Raw genomic sequence first — 21,091 nt, 5'->3', positions numbered from 1 at the left:
GTAACGGCCCGATTTTATGATTGATCTGTTCAATGATATATATATTGTGTTGCATTAATTTCTTTTGAGCATTCATATGCATTGGAGATGGAGGATGTTGTGGTGATGTGGTGTGGTGAAGATGATGTTGTGATAAGGCCCAAAGCGGGTTCTCGCAGACTTGCCCTGGTGTCCTCAACAAGGAGTGGGCAGATCGGCTACGGTCGATATATAGTCTACCGGGATCGGTATGGTCTGGGTGTTCCGGTTATGAGATATGAGTTGAGATGGAGATGGAGGTGACGGAGGAGCATGCATATCATATTTTGTTGTTTCATTGTATTCCCTACTCAACCTCGTGGTTGACCCTGTGTATTCGTGAACACCTGTGATGATCCAAATATTGGGGAGCAGATTTGACAGGTTATGAGATAGGATGGGAGCTTGATGGGCGTGAGACACTGGATCAGAAGACTTAGTAGCTAGATCATCATTTAGAAGACTTTCGCTTTTAATTATGTTAGTTCTTTGTAATTTGATGTAAAAGAGGTTTTGTAATAATTAAGTTAAAGTAATTATATAGTTTGCCTTGGAGTTTAATTTGTTATTCACTACCTCGGGAAACCGAGATGGTAACAGTCCGGTTTATTAGGGAATGTCTGGCTAAAGGCTCCTTCATAAATCGGGGTGTTACAAAGTGGTATCAGAGCGAACGATCCTCAGGCCTAAAAACAAATGAACAAAAATAATGAACATAGGAAGAGTCAAATAAAATGAACCCAGGCTAGTAACTGTTAGGAGCCCCCAGGATTGGAATGAGTTAGGGGCCCCCTCAAACCAAGCCACTGGCCCTTTCAGGCTAACCTGGTAACCCTTGAGTGATGCAGAGAGTGGGTAGTAACAAAATAAAGGATTAGACCTTGCCTATATTATACTAACAGTTTTGCAGGAGCGGAATGAGGTAAGTAATGATGTGATACATGGTTAAAGATGAGCAATGAAAGAATATGGTTGATATTGGCATGCTGACTTATTTGAATAATTGAGTGAAATTTTAGTGTATGGATGACATGAGTTGTGAATTATGAATTATATGATGATATGCATGCGGCTTTCTGATCCCTGAACCCTTAGGTAGAGATATAATATAATGATATGTTTAATGAGTTGATCATAGAGGCACCACAAGCTATAGCTACCTAAGAGGTTAGATGTAGGAGGGATATGACCATGATTGACTGGAATGGTTAGTAGAGCCAACCAGGCTATGTTGTTACAGGATGAAGAATCAAGTTAAGTCCTATGTGTAAAGCTAGTAGACCGAAACGGGTGTCGTGTCCGTTGATAATTGTTTTGCTGTTATTCTAAGTGTGTATATACTTCTTGTTGAATGTCTTATTCTTTGCAAGAGTTTACTGTTTTTCTTACTAGGCAAATGTGATCGAATTTTGAGATTTATGATTGTTATTATTTTACTAATTGCCTTAGCAATCCATGTCTAGTGGTATGTGGAATGTGTTGCCCTAAGCCATGAATGTTATATAGTTGTGTGTTGAAAATTTCATGCCAATTTTTACGTCTAATTATATACATTTAATTTAGTTATAAGGTTAGTATTCAATAAGTGACACCTTAGTGATTTGTGGGATATATTTTCGTATTTATATAAGTTGTGATTGTTACGATGAGAAACTAATGCATTGTCTATACATACATGATTATTGAGTTATTTAGTTGATTTTATTTTCGGTTTCGCAATCTTTACCGTTTTCTAGATGGCAATTACATGTATATGGTGCAACGTGATTCCTATGCCTCAAATGATATGTAACATGTGTTGGAGGAAGAATGGTTGTGTGATAATGTGAAGTAATTTAAAGGAACCAAAAATTTTAATAAATTCCAGAATGTTACCTTGTTTGTACAGGCTGCCATTTAAAATGTGTTCTCTATATGATGGTGAAAATTTTATGTGTGATAACATTCTGATTTAGCTTTTCAATGCTTTTAGTTTCATGCTAATATGAATTATATTTTGAGAGAAATAAATATTTTAGTTGACAGTGGTCAGATTGTTACTGCACAGTTCTGTTTCGACCCATGTTTTTGAAAAAGAAACCATTTAAAACGTGTTTATTGTTTATGCATAATTCCAACTCTACTGTTTAGAATATTCATTCACGTTTTCAAAATGATAAGCCACGTAAAATCTTAACGAGTCGTTATTTAATAGTGATTTTTGCAAGTTGCCCAATTTTCTGTCTAATTGCTGTAAAGTTTTTGTTCCGACCAACTGAGTTGTAAAATTTGTTATAAATAAATTCCTTAAGCTTTGCAATTGATTCTCTTTCCTATGATTAGTTAATTCATTATATTTCCTAAAAACGATAATAGCTCGCGAAGTAGCTAAGCGGTTATTTAATTATGAATTTTGAAAGTTGTTGCATGATGTTTGATTGTTGAAATTGTAAGTTATGTGAGTTTCATATAAAGTTTAATCAAATATGAATTATGTGATGTAACCATGTAATACTCTGATATGAATTCTGTAGCATGAACGGTAGGCATATGATATGAGTATGAACCTTGTTATATGATAATATAATCTTATTTGTTTCGGTGAGTTTTATGTAAAGTAGTCTCAATTATACAAACGCTATTACATTGCTTGAATTTTGCCTAGTGTCTTTCTCTAAACCTGATTTGCGAAAATGGATTTTACTTCTATGATATGATTACCGATATGAAATATTTTAATTCGTCAAGTATGAACTATGAGTTAGTTGATTGTCTACATTGATGTAAATGTGTTAATTTGGTGTCAAAGCATCCAAGTATTTGTTACCTTGATTTTGTGTAATGCGTAGCATGAAATTGACAAGTGTGTTTTGTTGCTTGAAAAGTCGGATGCTAGTTGCCGATAGAGTAATTAGCTTATCGATGAATTGTGTCTATTGTTTCAGTAATCTTCTTGAACATTGGATGTGGAATTTTATAATGGGGTTACGGGGACGTAACCATGTTTTAAAGAGGATAGGATTGTAAAATCTTGATGGTTTACGACCTGGCTAAGTGGTATGTTATGATTGGCTGACTGAGAATTGACCATGCATGGAGTCTGCTGTTTTAATTTGTTATTATTCGGTCAATGTTGTGGTTCTTTAAGTGCCACATACTTCTGTCGTATGTTCAACTTTGGGGACAAAGTTTCTTAAGGGGGATAGAATATAACACTTCGCGTTTTAAAATGTGTTTTAGAGCTATCCACACCTGTTTACATGAGGTAAGTTCCGGGACGTAACTTTATTTTAAGGAGGATGGAGTGTAATACCACTCAAATTTTATTGTGTCTTTATTTTCTATATCCGAACTTCGAGGACGAAGTTCTTTTTAAGGAGGAAAGAATGTAATACCCTAAATATTTTTAATATATGTCCTTCTACTATTTTTTTTAATTTCTTTAAATACTTAATTATTTTCCTTGTATTATTTGGTAAATATTCTCACTACTCTTTTACTTTGAACCCTATATTTCGTTCCACTGTTAAGCCCATCCTATCTTTTACCCAATATTATAATTATCATTATCACTAAACATAAAACCTAATAGTCATACAAGCCTTACAATATTATTCATCGTCTCGCCGTCTAATATTGTGCGGCTGACTATACAACATTCAATTGCCATTCGACTTAAGCTTCTACAAACATCATCAAATTACACTCCTGTCAACTGTAAAAAAAAACTATTTATTCTCTTCCCTTTGCCAAGTGTGACATTACTACGGAATAAATTGTTCCTTTTCATCGCCCTTTTTCTACGGTTGTTGGTGTGCTCTGCTAGTTCGCTCATCGTCTTTTCTATTTGTTATAGATAAGGTAACACGATTCTACCGATCCTAATATTATTATTATTATTCGAGGTTGTGTGAATATGTGCTACTATATGGATTTTGTATGTTAAATGGTGATATTTTAATTGTGATTGTTACTGAGATTATTATCTATAATAATAGTTATATATTTTTTTTACTTTTATGTTGAATTTATTTCTTAAGAAGGGATTAAGAGTAAGGATGCAAGGTACGGGATGAACAGAAAAATAATTGTGTTTGATTATGTAACTTTTGGATTAGTTACTTTATGGGTGGAGTAATTTATTGTATAGTTTGGATTTTGCTTTGTACGACTATGATCAACTCATGTGGAGTAGCCAGTATGTCACTTTTATTTGAGTAAATTGATTATTTTGGGACGTAGAGTGTATATCGAGTTCTTATCATAAGATTTAATACTGGTTTGGCGTATTCACGATATCAAGGAATGAGCTTTTGGTTTTGTATTTGAATTTTTGTCTCTTTGGCCTGACTCGTGGGTGAGTAGCTCGGAGTATTACTTCGAGTGTTGAGCAGTTCCTTAAAAGGAACATTTGACAATATCGATATTGAAATTGAGATGGAAATTGGTTACTGGTATTGAGTTATGAGTTATGAGTTATGGGGTCTTTGAGCTGAGTTATGTTAATGGTCCAGTGTGACCATGGTTACTGAGTTATTTGAGTTTGAGATCGATATTGAGATGGAAATATTGTTTCGTGATTTTATCCGCCAGTTCACTCACCCCTTGTCACTGGTCTTAGGGTCGACGATGAGAATACGATATCTGGTTACTATGGAGTATTATATTATGAGACGGAGTAATGAGTTAGACGGAATAGTGAGTTGAGTTGGGCATATGTTAATTATTGGGTCGAACTGGGGAACGGGCCTGGTGGTTGTCGTGGTGGTTCAGGCGGCGCGTGAGGGGTTTGGACGAGTGTGAAGGCACGGGTTGTGGGAGTCGGGTTGTTAGGTTGTTCAATGTTTGATTCGTTTTTCTTAATCGTATGATTCGTTTAATCTTTTATTTATCGTATTAGTTATTTAATTTAGTTCCCGAGTCTTTTAAATAATTAGAGACGGGTTTTGAGTCGGGTTGGTTAAAATGGAAAACTGCTATATCGGGGAAGTTTCCATTTAAGGAAACTTTCCATTTTTAGGAAGTTTCTATTTTAGTAACCTTCTATTTTGGGAACGGGAATAGTTAAGTAATCCCTTATCATTTATTTATCTTTCAGAGGGCGAATTTGCTGTGGAATATTATTGAGCATCTGTCCATTTGACTGCAGTACTGAGGTAGGGAAATACACTTGACTTATTTATCGTTGATGTTGAATTGTGTTGACTTGTTTGTGTTTCATATGACCAAACTGTGAACGTTGACTTGATTCGTGGTTGTTGATTTATGTTATGATTCATATACTGGAAGGTGATTGACTGAATTGATCGTATTGAGTATGTTATCACAACATTTGGTAACTGGCCTGATTTTATGATTGATCAGTTCAATGATATATATATTGTGTTGCATTAATTTCTTTTGAGCATTCATATGCATTGGAGATGGAGGATGTTGTGGTGATGTGGTGTGGTGAAGATGATGTTGTGATAAGGCCCAGGCGGGTTCTGCAGGACTTGCCCTGGTGTCCTCGCAGATCGGCTACGGTCGATATATAGTCTACCGGGGATCGGTATGGCTGGGTGTTCCGGGTTATGAGATATGAGTTGAGATGGAGATGGAGGTGACGGAGGAGCATGCATATCATATTTTGTTGTTTCATTGTATTCCCTACTCAACCTCGTGGTTGACCCTGTGTATTCGTGAACACCTGTGATGATCCAAATATTGGGGATCAGATTTGACAGGTTATGAGATAGGATGGGAGCTTGATGGGCGTGAGACACTGGATCAGAAGACTTAGTAGCTAGATCATCATTTAGAAGACTTTCGCTTTTAATTATGTTAGTTCTTTGTAATTTGATGTAAAAGAGGTTTTGTAATAATTAAGTTAAAGTAATTATATAGTTTGCCTTGGAGTTTAATTTGTTATTCACTACCTCGGGAAACCGAGATGGTAACAGTCCGGTTTATTAGGGAATGTCTGGCTAAAGGCTCCTTCATAAATCGGGGTGTTACAATATGGACAAGGAGGATAGCCCCAAGGAGAGGAAGGCCACTGCCAAGATCCATACCCTGCAGGCCATGGAAGTGAAACAGCAGGAGCAGTAGGTTGCGGAGTAGGGGAACCAGATGACGCAGCAGCTTTATGGTCGCCATTTTTGCCCTTGCCTCCCTTACCTTTCTTTTTGCTACCGCCTCCGTTTTGTCTTCCACCTTTACCAGCCGAGGAAGCGCCAGATTTCAAAGTGGACCTGCCGTCATCACCATCTGAGGCACCTTTAACATACATAGCAGAGGTCGAATTTTGCTTTGCTAAACTTGCCTCCTACAATGTGAGCATTGACCACGCTTGATAAAATGCAGGAAGGGGATTCGCCTGGCAAATGATAGTCCCAATGCCGTGATATGCTTCCGTGAGACCGGAGACCATTTGAAGAACCAATCGGCTGTTAAATACCGGTGAGCCGACATTTTTCAATTGATCTGCCAATGACTTTAGTCGTTGGCAATAAGCAGAGGTAGAACGAAAATCAGCCATGGCGACATGTGAGAATTCTTGTTCGAGTGTAACCGCTCGAGAATTCTGATTGTCTTGGAAAATGTTAGCCAAACGATCCCATGTTGCCATGGCGGTTGTATCGGCTTCAACGATCGTTTCCAAGAGGTCATTACTGACGGTGGAGTAGATCCACTGGAGAACCATAGCGTCGAGAGTCTCCCACATCTCCTTTTCATCATCTGTGGAAGGGGGCTTAGGCAGTGGACCCCTTGGTTTGATGATGTGATGAAGCACGCGGTTTGATTTTGCGTGATTCTTGAAGAGGGCGACCCATAATGGGTATTGGTCGTTGTACATACCCAGAATGACGGTGATGTGGTTCCGGATGCTATTGACGGCAAGAGCAAGATGAAATGTCTATTTCCCTGATGCGTCGATAGTCATGGTGTGTGACGTGAGGTCGAGATTTGAGAGAGAGAAGAAGAAGAAGAAGAATAGGGTGAGCAGAAGCGATTAAGAAAAATTGAACCCTAATGATACCATAAAAGATATTAATCGATGCTTGTTATTGATTAATCACAGAGTATATATACAATGTAACTTGCTATAATCTAGGAACTAATCAGCTAATAAAAGGGAAAGGATTACAACAAATATTACACTAAAATAGGTAACAAATAATGAGCAATTATTTACATAATTACTATTATTCTATCATGGAGTTAGAAACCTGAGTCGGAAGGTGGATATAGGATTCCAAGGGGTTGGGGTGGAATTAGAATCCATCAGGATTCTAACTACATTCCAAAATGCCCAACCAAACACTAGAATCACTCAAATTCATTCCATTTCATTCCAACACCCCCCAACCAAACACTCCCTAAGAGATTTCAATGTAATTAAAAAAATTTATACAAATTAATTCTGCTATATAATTTTAAATCAATAACACCGTGTGATGACCCGATTAAGGGATCTCAATGCAAATATTACATAGTTTGGGTCAAAATTAAATTATATAGAAGCTTGGTCATTTTCCTAAACATGGTCAATTTTCTTAAAATAAAATAATTAATTAAGATTGTCAATTTCTTTAAAATTAAATAATTAATTAAGATTGTCAATTTCCTTAAAATAAAATAATTAATTAAGATGATCAATTTCAAGGAAACTAAAAGAAAGAAGATGTCAGTAATTTTCCTAGATATTTATAGAAGACTTGAATATGGTCAATTTTCTTAAAATAAAATAATTAATTAGTATAAACATGCACACTTATGGTATTAATTATTATCATCATAAAATTTTATACTAAATTAAAATCTATACAATTTTATTAAACTTTATAGTTTATTAGATGTATAGAGATGTTAATTATTTAACATACAAAAATATAATAAGTAGGTTATAAATAATTCAAGTTAGAATCCATAATATATAATATTGCATAATTCTTTCAATTTGATTTAATGCATTTATGTATTATATTTATATAAATATATAATCCTCTTAAAATTGCATGCCTAAGTAATAAAAGTAATTTCGTCAGTAAAGAAAAGAATTCTAGTAACATTAGATATAGTTATATGATAGTAATCACTCATTTGAATAGTAAAAGTAACAATATTATCAACGAGATTAGTTTTTTTTTTGGTGTTATCAACGAGATTAGTGAGAGTGGTAGAAACAACAACGGGAGTAGTGAAATAATCAATATTAATGTGACAATAGTGAAAGTAACAATAATTACAACGGGAGTAGTGAAATTATCAATATTAATGCGGCAAAGCTAAGCCGACAGTAGTGACAGTAACAATAATTACGGCGGAAGTAATGAAAGTAACAATGATTACCGGCAAGTAGTGAAATGTTATTACTATTGTTTCATTAATAGATTAAAATATTAATAGCAGGAGTAGTGAATTTGTCCACGCATTTTACTTTTTTTTTTGGTGAAAGGTTAGTATATATAAATCAAAGAATAATGTCCAACACAATTTCAAAACTGTGCAAACTATGAAAATAACCATCTCAATCAACAACAGACTGAGCAAACAAGAGTATTAAGGAGAAATAGAAGCCAGCGAAGCCCCTTCTCTATTTGAAACAACCCCTGAATTCTTCGCCCATAATCTTGCAATCACGTCGTTGAGAACCTGCCTGACCGGAGTCCCAGGATTTATCACCATCTGATCCACTCTTGCCTTGTTCCTAGCTCTCCAAATAGCATAAAGGACTGCTACATGAGCAGCACAAATAACTCTTTTCTGCAATTTAGTCCCACCATGATGTCTAGTAAACCAGTCGGACAATTCAGTAGCAGGAAAAGCCTTGTGCAAATAATGCTGAAGGGTACTAATGCAACGACCACTGAAATAGCAGTCAAAAAATAGATGTTGATGTGTCTATAAACTGCTGCCATAGAGATAACAAGCAGGATCCACACTACTTCCCATTCTGATCAATCTATCCTTAGTCATAAGTCTGCCTTTCATTGCTGCGCAATAAATGAAAGATGTCTTAGGAATATTAAGAGAGTTCCAGCAAGCACGGTGCCAACTGATTTTAGGCTGGGCAAACCTGATCCAATTATATCCATCCATCACCTTATAAGGAATGTCCTCCCCAAGCCATTTTCCAGAAGAGTAAGTAGGAGCAAAAGTTTTAAGGAGTTGAGCAATCTTGCGCCAGGACCAACTACAGTAAATAGGTGGCTCATAGCTAGTCCAATCACAACCCTTCAAATAAACATGATTAACCCACTTTACCCAAAGATGGTCTTTTTTAGTAGCCAACCACCAAACATATTTGCCCAGCAAAGCCTTGTTCCAAAGTTTAGTAGACTTGATACCTAGTCCTCCCTCATCTTTAGGGGTACACCAACCACCCCAGTTAACATTAGGAGCATTCATATAAGTGTCCTTACCCCGCCAAAGGTAGTTCCTACAAATAGCATCAATTTTATTGAGGATACCATTTGGAATAAGAAAGATGGATGACCAACAGGAATGTAAACCAGAGAGAACAGAATTCACAAGGGTTAACCTTCCTGCATAAGACAGGTGTTTAGCACCCCATGATCTGATTCTAGTAGTAATTTTATCAATAAGCCTCATCCCATCATTCTTAGTTAACTTCCTAGAAGATATTGGCACTCCCAAGTATTTAAAAGGAAGCACACCCCTCTTAAAACCAGATACTTGCAGAATAGAGTCCATAGCACCCTGAGACATCCCATTAAAATAGATTTCAGATTTGTCTTTGTTGAAACAAAGACCTGAAGCCATAGAAAAGGTAGCAAAAGATCTCAAGAGCCACATGATAGAAAGCTCATATCCTTTAGAGAAGAGATGCAAATCATCAGCAAACAACAGATGATTAAGCTGAATAGGTCCACACAAGGGATGAAAATGGAAATCATATTGTTGTCCTACCACTCTTAAAATCCTAGAAAGATTCCCCATACATAAAGTAAAGAGAAGGGGTGAGAGAGGATCACCTTGTCTCAATCCCCTACTACCATGAAAAAAGCCAAAAGAGCTTCCATTCAGAGATAAAGAATAGGAAGTAGTGGTCACATACACCATAACCAGGTCAATAAACTTCTAAGGGAACTTCAAGGCAAGGAGCATTTGATATAAAAAAACCCCACTCCACAGAGTCATAGGCTTTCCTAAGGTCAATTTTAACAAGAATCTAGGAGAAGCAGATTTTCTCCTATAGAGTCTCACTAAGCCTTGACAAATGAGAACATTCTCAACAATATTCCTCCCTTTAATGAACCCACCTTGACTACAATCCACAATCTCAGGTAATATAAAACCTTCCCCAACCTAGTACAAAGAAGCTTAGCAATACATTTATAAATAGTATTGCAACAAGCAATAGACCTAAAATCAGTGACACTACTAGGGTTTGGAACTTTTGGGACAAGAGTAATATTTGTGCTGTTTAGCTTTTTTAAGAGTTTGCCAGTATTGAAAAATTTGTTGATAGCATGAAATAATTCCTTCCCCAAAATCTCCCAGGAATCTCTGAAAAATTGGCTAGTATAGCCATCAGGGCCTGGGACTTGGAGACAGGGATAAAGAACAGACAGTTTTTAACCTCCTCCATACTAATAGGTCTAAGTAACTCAGTGGCTTGCTGGGAAGTAATCAACTTACCGGTCCTGACAGTAGGGACATGAACCTTATGAACAGAAGTAGAACTACCCAGGAGCTCTTTATAATAATCCAAGAAAGCTGTTTCAATAGCTGCAGGTTCTCTATGATTAGTACCTTGAACATCTTTAATCTGGAGAACTTTGTTGTGAAAATTCCTGGACTTAATTTGCCTGTGAAAAAATGCAGAGTTTTCATCACCCTCACTAAGCCAAGCAGTTTTAGCTTTCTGCTGAAGGAAAGAAGCCCTGGCTTTCTGAAGAGAATAGAAGCTAGCTACATCATCGTTTTCTCTCTGAATGATAAGTGGATCACCAGGCTGTCTATGCATTTGAGGTTGTAAATAATCAAGTTGAGCTCTAGCCACCTCAGCAGCTCTCTTAATATCAGCATATCTATTCTTGTTCAGAAGCCTAAGAGATTTCTTCAGGTTTTTCAATTTTGTAATGACTTGATACATAGTGATCCCATGCACATATTTATCCCACTCTCTTTTAACTATAGTCTTAAAATCAGCATCCATGCCCCACATGTTAAAATATTTGAAGGAAGCTTTCCTAAACTGAACATCCTTCCTTCTAAAGCAGACTATAGGAGAGTGATCAAACATGCCCTCATTCATGAAGTATGCATAGCTATCAGGGTATAATTGCATCCAATCATTAGTAATTAAACATCTATCAAGTCGAGAAAACACTCTAGTGGAAGGGTCTTGTTTGTTGTTCCAAGTGAAAAAAGAGCCCTGAGCTTGGATGTCCATAATATCACAATAATCCACACACAGTCTAAAATCAGCAATTTCATCCCCACTAACAGGACTACCCAACCTTTCAGAATAATTCAAGACAGCATTAAAGTCACCACACAAACACCAAGGCAGAGAAATCTGATCCTTAATATGTTGTAACGCATACCAAAGATGCCTCCTTCCAGCCTCCTCATTGAAACCAAGTGAAATAAAACACATCTCCAGTAGCAATCTCAGTAATTTCAGAAGTGATTTGTTGAGCGGAACAATCAATAATTTGCACATTAAACATATGAGGAGCCCAAATAACCCAAACTCTCCCACCAGGATGATATATATTGTTATTAACACCATGCCAATGTTGACCTAAATTATTTAGAATAGAATCAAAGTGCTGAATCTTAACCTTAGTTTCAACTAAACCAAAAAGCCCTATTTTATTGAGGTGCAAGAACCATTTTATTTCAGCTTGTTTATTAAGATTGTTCATTCCCCTTACATTCCAAGCACCAATGTTATCCATTATTAATAATACCAGATGATCCCACTCCCCCTTCCTTTTTTGGACTCTCTGTATCAGACAGGACTGCTTCCACATAAGATTTTGTAGGTGACACATGAGGGTTATGCTCTTGTCTCACCATCTGTATGATAGGACTCACAGGAACCATAACACTTGAATTGTGTATAATAGGGGCACCATAGGGATGTGCAGCACTCACTGAAGTACCCTCATCATAGAGGGGAACTTTGCCCTTATTAACCACATTCTGCCTAATAACAGGTCTCCAGACTTTAGTTTGAACAGGTTTGGGTGGAGCAGGAATAGGAGCCTGGCCCGTAGTAGGAGCAGATCTTTAAGGACCTGGACCAGAAACAGGTTTCCTACATTTATCATTAGAATGCCCAATTCCTTTGCAGTGGGAGCGGACATCAGGTCTCCACTCATACTCCACAACCACACAATTCTCTACACCTTTTTCATCCTTGAAAAACAAACGATATGGGAGGTCTTGTCCAATCTCTACCTCAGTCATTAAGCGAGCATAACCTAAGCGAGTCTTATCAATAGTAGGACCATCAGCACGCATGAATTTACCAATTAAAGACCCTAGCTTAGTTAAGCAGGACTCACCCCAGAATTTCAAGCCCAACCCACACAGACGAATCCATATAGGAACAGCTTTTACTTTTTCTTTCGCAAGGGAAGCATTCTCAGTCCAAGGTTTAACCACTAATGGTTTGTTATCAAACATAGGAAATCCCTGTTTGAGGACCAACTCCTTACACTCCATAGTAGGAAAACGAACCAGAAACGCACCATTGGGAAGAAAAGATATCTTATCATACTTATACTTTCTCCAAAGACGACTCACGAAGCCAGACAAAAGTTCCCATGGAGGATTACCACCCAATACATAACATATGACAGCTGTAGACCAATATTCTAGTTCGGGTTGTACATCCTCCATAGTAAACTGAAGTAAAGGTGGAGAATTTGGTGAACTTACAGGAGAACGAGAACGTTTACGACCAATAACATGAGTCCAATTGCCCCGTGGATCTGGATCTTCATCAGCTGAGTCAGATAAGTCGTCAGGTTCAACAACAACATCCATGTCCAATGGAGGAATAACAACCAAGTCATTAATAGCCTTCGAGCCCTTCAAATTTGCAGTTTGAGGCACCTCCTGAATTGTAGAATCAGCAGACGGCATACTGGAATCGTCAAGATTTAAGTTCTCTAGATTATTGAAGGACAATCTTATTTTAGCTTTAGATTTGATTTGCTTCTTTGAAAGAGTAGGTTTTGATCGAGATTTCTTAGCCATGATGAAGAAGAACCCTAGATACGTAGAGAGAGGGAGGAGCTTTCTCTCTCTACCCTTTCCATTCTTTTCGCAATTTACTTTTTCATGTACTTTTCTCGTAATTTTTTCATGAGTAAGTCTTACTTATAAATATTGTATGTTACAACAAGGGGTAGTATGTACCATCACTCCCAAATAAAATGTGAATTTGAATGGTTTTACATTCACGTTTAAGTTATTCTTATTTACATTTGTTGTAAATTATTTACATTTACAATTGTTGTAAATGAGAACTAATTTTAAACCCGTGCAAAATTGCACTGGTATGTATTTGACCAGGTATTAATGATTTTGGATAATTTTTTTTTTTTTTTTGCATTTCTATTGTAATTATCTAATTGGTCTAAATCAGCGATCTACATAATTAATGTTTACACTTATTTCAAATATGTGTTCAAATGTAATGGTTTAAGAGGAAATAACGTAATATACTATTGTAAATAAAATTTGCATACATAAAAACTTTACACCCCGAATAAAGAAATATAATTTAATAATCTACTTTAACACAGCTTAGTGTAACATCAGAATGTCAAAGCTTATATGATTTATTGGTGAAATTAGTGTGTGCTAGTAAGCCCATATACAATAAAGTACATGGATTGATAAATAATACTTCGTATTTTGTTTTGATAATTAAATATTTCTTATTTTTAACTAACAAATTCAAAGATGCCGTATTTATCAAAAAATTTCGAATTGTTAAAATAAAATTAATAATCCGTATACAAATAAAAAATCAAAGTGTTAGCTTAAGCTATTATCGCTTTGGACTCGTTGTCAATAAATTTATTGTATATGTATAAAAATAGTTTTATCAAATTATTCGGAATGTATAAAATTATTTCATAGTATTATTTTCATTTATTTCGATTTGTAATTTATACCGCTTATATGCCATTAATTTCATTTATTCGGAATGTATAAAATTATTTCATAGTATTATTCATTGTATTTGTTCTACAACGGAATTTGTAGGATATTAGTATTGGCGGAATTCTGAAAAAATATACTCCTTTGCACACTAACGGGTCCCACCATAACATGAATTTCAAAAAAAAAAAGCTGAATTAATGAGGTGGCACGTCCTAGATTGAGTATTGTCTTCTAAATTAATAAAGATAAGATTTGTGTTTTTTTTGTTACTATATCACTCTTGTTAACAAAATAAACACCAAATAAATTTTGTCTCATCTCCCTCCCAAAAAGCTAATCAAATTACTCATAATTTTTTCGATTATTAATCTCAATGACCATATTTGACAACTAATTACTTCGTTTTATAAAGGAATAACATTAGTTTTGTTCAATAAGGTTGATTTCATTGTTATTTTCATCAATTAGGGTTTTAATTTTTTCGAAAAAGGTTTTGGAAAGGAGTGGTGGTGAGTGGTTACAGAGGACATGATAGGGGCGATAGGAGGGGATTAGTGGGAGAGGGGTGGCAGGGACGTCGAGGTGGTTTTGTGCAACTGTAATGAAGCATAATGGACGGGTAATAATGATTAATGGGTGAGGGAAGGGGATCGTCGAGGCCGACTGTGGTAGAGGGAGGTGGTCATGCACACATGCCTGGTGTCGGTGGTGCGGTTGGTGGAGTCAGTGTTGGCGTTCTTTTGGGGATTAAATGGGAGAGTAAAGAAGATGAATAAAAATATAAGAGGAGTAAAATAGAACAAGATCATTGTTAACCATCTCAAGCATTTTATGTATAACATCATCTCCCAAAATCAAGGTAGTTCAATCCCTGAAAGGTCAGAAGGTTTGCTCTTGAACTTGATCTTGAAAAGGCTTTTGACCGTCTTAAATGGGACTTCATCCACTCTTGCCTCTCCTTGGCAAGGATTGGCCATGATACCATCTCATTTATCATGAGTTGTATCTCTAATACATCCACCAATGTGTTTTTTAATGACTCCTTGTTGCCCGCCTATTACCCATTCAAGGGAATTAAGCAAGATGACCCCCTTTCCCCATACCTCTTCATTATATGCATGGAAGCCTTGACCTTTCTACCCTCATTCATCATCAGCTCTGACAATGATTGAACTCCTTTCACCCTCGGGAAAGGCGGGGCTATTTTCTCCACCTCCTCTTTGCCGATGACATCCTTTTGTTTGGTCGTTTTTCTGAGAAAAAATTATGCGCTTTATAGGATACTCTCCTCTCCTTTTGCCCTTCTTCTGGTCAAAAGATTAATTACCTTAAGAGCAAGCTTGTCTCCTCTAAGTTTCCCCCGTTTGAGGACATTTCCATGTTCTAGGCCTCGTTAGGTATTAAATCGACTAAGAACCTTTGCACTTACTTGGGATTTTCTTTTAATTTGAATAAGCCCAGGAAATCTGATCTTCGCTTCATTATCGACAACATCCAATCTAAGCTTCCCAATTGGAAAAACCAGTGTAGACTTTGTTTGATCAAATCTATTTTGAATGTCATCACTTCCCACATTGTGCAATGCACTCGTCTTTCTTCCTCTATCTTGAGTGATAGTGATAAGCTCACTCGTTCCTTCTTCTGGTCTGACCATTCTTCTAAGAAGCTTCATCTTACTAATTGGGATTTGGTTACCTAACCCCTCGATATTGAATGACTTGGAATCAAATCTCCCTGGCCTCTTAATAACGCATTCTCAGCAAAATTGAGCTGGAAGCTAATGCTTGATAAGAATTCCTTGGCTTCTCACGTGGAGGAATAATGTTGGAACCGGTTGGTCCATCTTGAGAAAGCATCTTATTTGGTCCATTGATTACGAATCCTCCATTTGCCTTTGGAGCAACCCATGATCCAGTTGTGGTACCCTTACGAAGAGCATATACGGACCTTTAAACTCCTCTTCCGCCGATGCAAAACTTAGTTCTATTATTTCCAATGGGAAGTGGAATCTTGACAACCTGGACTTCTTCCTTCCTGGTCCTATTCGCAATACTATTCTTGCAATACCCCTCCCCTCTTCTAGTAGACCTGACATTCTAACTACCTGCCTTGCCCCCAAAGAATAAAATGTCGTTAGGTTGTGCCTATGCTTCTCTCCTTGATCCCTCTTATCGCGTTGCCTCTTTCTCGATCGACATGATTGTTTATGGGATCTTCCTGCCCTTCCCAAAATTAAAGTATTCAAATGGTTAGCTTGGTGACATAAACATCCTCATAATCTGATCCTTTTGAAATGAACCATTATTCATGCTTCTTCTTGTACCCTTTGCTCGAGCCCTCTCTTCATGAATCTTCCCTTCATATCCTTGGGGATTGTAGTCTTGCTTCCGAGGTGTGGTATCATTTAAAAGTGGACCAATCTTTTTATTCCCTTGACTTAGAGCCTTGGATCCACAAAAATTGCACCTCCTCTGACCTTTCGTGGATTACCCTTTTTACATTTTTCATATGGCGGTTTTGGACGAGAAGGTATGATGTCATGTTCTCTCCTTCTTCCCCCATCCCTTCTTCTTTGTTCAATGTCATTTCAACCAATGACTCCTCTGGGGTCACTGTTAATTCTTGTGCCTCACAGCCATCCCCGTTGTTCTCTGCCAGCCCTTTCGCCTTGCGCTACCCGAGTAGCTGGGCCTTCCCCGCATAATTGGCTTAAGGTCAATGTTGTAGCGGCTTTCTCCTCTTCTTCTCCTTTTTCTAGTAACTAGTTGAGATCCCGTGCTAAAGCACGGCATTTGTGAGGGTTAAATTAATTGAGCTTTAATTTTTAAATAAATGTGTTGTAGTTATAATACTCTAGTATATTGTAATGTACTGAGTATAATGTTAGTAATATTATAAAAAAATTTATTATTCAAATGACTTTTAGATTAAGTTATTTTTGTATGAACCTATTTTTTTTATTAAAAATAATGATAGGTGACTATGATGGAATAACATAATCTAATATATGGTCAGTATTATGTTATTATAAAGCGCATATTGACCTTATAACCCGAAAACATATATAAACAGTATACGACACATCTAGGAGAACGATTACAAACAATTAAAAATACTATTTACCCCTATATTCTTTTTTCTTTTATTTTTAATAGGAAAAATTAGAATTATTGATTCTTATTCCTAGATCTTTTTATGAAGAGAATATATAAAAAAGCACAAAATAACAATAATAATATCACATTTTTATATTGGACATTAAAACATGTTAGCTTGTATAGTTGTATAAGATGGAAAGATTAAAAAGGTGAAGTTGACACGTTTCATTTATATAATCAGTTAGTTTTTTTTACTTAGCTTTAATCAAACTCAGTTTCAATGTCAAAATTTATTTATACATCATAGCTAATTTTTGTACGTTAATTAAAATGGCATTGGTATCCTATAAGATTTTGGAGATTTTAATTGTATTAATTATACTCTTTATTTATACTCTATAATCTATATTATACTTCATACAAACACTATAATGTTTGGAGCCAGAACTTTTCCGTGTATAGAAATATAGGATACTGAATATTTTATTTGTGGCAAAGATTGCGCCTATAGTTATGGAAATTCTATTATTATTAAATAAGGTAGTATTAATATAAAATATCAATGTTTGGGGCCTACCGAATTTCTTGTTTTACAGAAAAAATTATACTTACACGTTGAATTTTTCGTTGGCCCACTAATGTATTGAATTGCAGTGAACTAAGATGACAAAAAAAAAAAATAGGCCCACTGATAGGAGAATGCATTTAGGCGGGAAAAACATTGAGTTTTCTTATTCTTTTAGTTTTAGGGGGATGGGTGTGTTGTTAGGAATTGGTTTGGCTCTTGGGTTCGGGGGTGGTCTACTCGCTTGGTTACCCATAACCCATTCATTTGAGAGGTGCTCACTATTAGAGAAGGGTTGCGTCTTTCTAATTTGTCCATAGTAATTGTTGATTGCCTCGGATTGTCTTAACGCTGTAAATGCTATTTTGAGTAATGATCCCCTTGTGGTCTTTATGTTAATATTATAATTGAGTGTATGGAACAATTGAAGGACTCACCCCTCTTAAAGATCGTGGCTGAGAAGAGGTCGGCCAATAGTGTGGCGGATGCGATTGCTTCTTTCTCCAACAAAGACAATAATTCTTGTAATAGTTGTTTTGATTGTGATTATGCCCCATCTTTTGTAATTTATTCTTGTAGTTTGGACTTTATGTCGGCTATCATGCTTCTTTCTCTAGACCCCTCCCCCCTTTCATGTATTCGTAAACTCTAATGTTTTAATATATTGTACTCTTCCCGTCCAAAAAAAAATGGAAAACTGCAAATATAAAAAAGAATAATGTGTATATGAAAGACAAATACCCTAAATTTATAGTGCTCTCTTTATATGAGAGTTTTGCCCCCTTGTATCGTGGGTTTCATTTCTAAATACAAGAGTTCATAATTTTAGGGGTATTATAAATAAGTGGAAGATCGATACTTTCTAGATTCTTTATAATGGTGGTACACTTGATGTTAGATTGCCTTAAGCAATAGGTAATGTCAAACAAAGTTTATATTTCTCATAACTATATTGAATCCATAGACCTCCTCGCTAAAGTCTCACTATGTACGTGGAGAAAGAACAATATAATTGAGGGCATGCACAAGCGTTATTATATATTCAAATTAGTGATCTTTATTTTAAGAGTGATTAATTGTTTATTTTTACAAGATTTTATTTCACTAATTTTTCCATTATTTGTAGATGTATCACTTTAACTAATAAATTGATCTTTCTCCTAAAAGAAAAGAGACTAAGGAGGTAAAATCAGGAAACTAACAAAAGGTAACTAAGTAAGGCATCTGATATTAAGATCATATGAGACATAGTCAACAAAACTATAATACAAAAAAAATATATATATATATAAAAAAAACTAACAAGAACAAAAAAGATTAACATAAATGAAAAAAAAAAAATTATTCATTATGTTAGAGGTCTTATAATAAGCTTGTTGTAAGACAGTTCCATATAAATATTAATAATGAACTAAAATGGTTATGCAAATTACAAGTATAAATGTCGAAGTGAATATGAACAATATCTTACGTACGGTAAATAACAACACACCTTAATTAGTTAGATCTGTAAGAGTATTCTGCTTGTTGTTGCACACTACTTGCACTACTTGAGAAAATATTAATCGTAATAATATCGCATACTTATCCTTACTTCTTAAAAAGAGAAAACTTCAATGACTGTAGCAATGAATAGTAACTAAGCAATGTCCTCCTACACCATTGGATTCCTCCATAAGATCTTGTCCCTTCATTTTTCTTTTAGTCACAGCTCCTATTCTTTCAGTCATTCCACTCCACACATTCTCATCAGTCTCTCCATTTTCACTCCTCACAAATCTCTCAACAAAACCTAACATCTCACATCTTCTCAAAGGTATTTACTCTTAATCTCATTTTTGTTGTTTGTTTCAATTTGATTTCATTGTTATTATTGTTAAGGTATTAAGATGATGTTGTTGGTTCTGTGTGACACATACCTTCTGTTCAGAATACTCAATATATTTTTATACGCCCATAGATTTCCCGGCCTTGATTGATATAACTTCAACCCTAGATTTCGCGGGTTGGGATTTCGTGTTTCGAGGTTGATAATTTTACTCTTTGTTTTCTGGGTTTTTCGTTATTTTCATTATCAATTTCCTTTTCTTATTGTTTATTAATTTGTTCTTCGATTTCTGAGATGGTTATATTGTGGGGCTGGAGTTGTGGGCACAAGCTTGGAGCTGGAGATTCGTTAAATTCTCCTCAAAGGTTAGCGATTTAGCAGCCATGTATTGCTTTTGTTAATGTGGATTTTGTAATTTTGGTATTTCTGAATATCTCATTGTTTTATTGTTCATTATGGTTTTAATTAGTGTTATATATGGTTATTATTGTTGCTGATATTTGCAGATTCTCGTTTCTGGTTTGGCCTTTCTAATGCTGGCTTTCCTTAAAGATGTAGATGTTCGGTCATTTGTAAGCTTGTTACTTAGGTACGCCCTTTAGCCCCCCTCTCGTTTTCTGTGTTGGTATATTCAGTCATAAATTGGTCGGTTCAGTTTTCAATTCCTCATGTATGTTGGTAGAGATGTGTGTTTTAACTATTTTATTTAATTTACTGGGTTTTAGTTTAGTTGCTTTATCAGGTTGTGTACTACTACTCGGTGGATATGCTGTCTCTTGGAAGAGTGCTCTCCGATTTTCATATATATATCGTCGTCTCTGGCTACAGGTATTTGCCTATTACAGGTGAATTATTTTTCTTGTTGTTTTAGTGTTATTATCGGATGCTTTTTACTTATCATTTTTATATACATGTTATTGGGTTATGCCTTGTTGGTTTTGATATAAGTCGTGATTAGTTTGCCAATTTTGCTCTCTTCTATGTTTAATGGTGATATTTTAATGATCTTAGGGTGTACTAATTGTTGGCGGTCGATACTCGCTCGTGAGTGCAAAATAGTTTTCTGCTTTTCTCTCATCAGTTCCTCATATATGTTGGTGGAGATGTGAGTTTTGTCTATTTAATTTTATGGGTTTTGATTTCGTTGCTTTATCAGGTAACAAATTTTCCCTCTTTCCCCTTCAATATCACACAACAAAGACGGTGGCGTGCTGTTGGTGAGTAGACAACGGCAGGACAACCTCCTGCTGATTGCCGATGACAATGCTTCAAGGTTACATCGTCTTTCTGCTTCTTGTTGTTCATTATTGTCGGCTTTGTTTCCTGGGTTCTTCTGTTACGCACTTTCAATTTGATCATCGTTTTCTTTTCGCTCATACATTAGGTGGGTGTCCTGTTGAATTATAGGGGTTTATTTGATATCAGTGTATTTCTTTTAGTCTTCCCTTATGTTGGTTTTTAGAA

The 21,091-nt window shown here is 35.9% G+C and overlaps 2 protein-coding genes across 3 annotated transcripts in view; both read right to left on the bottom strand.

Annotated features, from left to right (window-relative positions):
- The window catches only part of LOC141646272 (uncharacterized), a 41,504-nt gene extending 22,117 nt beyond the window's left edge, over nt 1-19,387 (bottom strand). The window contains exon 1 of one of the 2 annotated variants that reach the window (XM_074454223.1): nt 19,292-19,387. The gene's annotated coding sequence lies outside the window, so the exon portion shown is untranslated. The remainder of the gene's footprint in view (nt 1-19,291) is intronic. The other variant, XM_074454224.1, reaches the window with a different exon arrangement.
- LOC141649654 (uncharacterized) lies at nt 8,542-13,221 on the bottom strand. The gene is made up of 7 exons (XM_074458338.1): nt 12,322-13,221; nt 11,925-12,222; nt 11,590-11,821; nt 10,645-11,468; nt 10,266-10,543; nt 9,059-9,861; nt 8,542-8,848 (listed from the first exon to the last, which is right to left on the bottom strand). The coding sequence occupies exons 1-7, from the start codon at nt 13,219-13,221 to the stop codon at nt 8,542-8,544; spliced, it is 3,642 nt and encodes a 1,213-aa protein (XP_074314439.1).
- Nucleotides 19,388-21,091: the final 1,704 nt, after the last annotated feature.

Source organism: Silene latifolia, chromosome 3, assembly GCF_048544455.1.
Source record: "Silene latifolia isolate original U9 population chromosome 3, ASM4854445v1, whole genome shotgun sequence".
Lineage (NCBI taxonomy): Eukaryota > Viridiplantae > Streptophyta > Magnoliopsida > Caryophyllales > Caryophyllaceae > Silene > Silene latifolia.
This window is presented reverse-complemented; position numbering and strand designations above follow the sequence as displayed.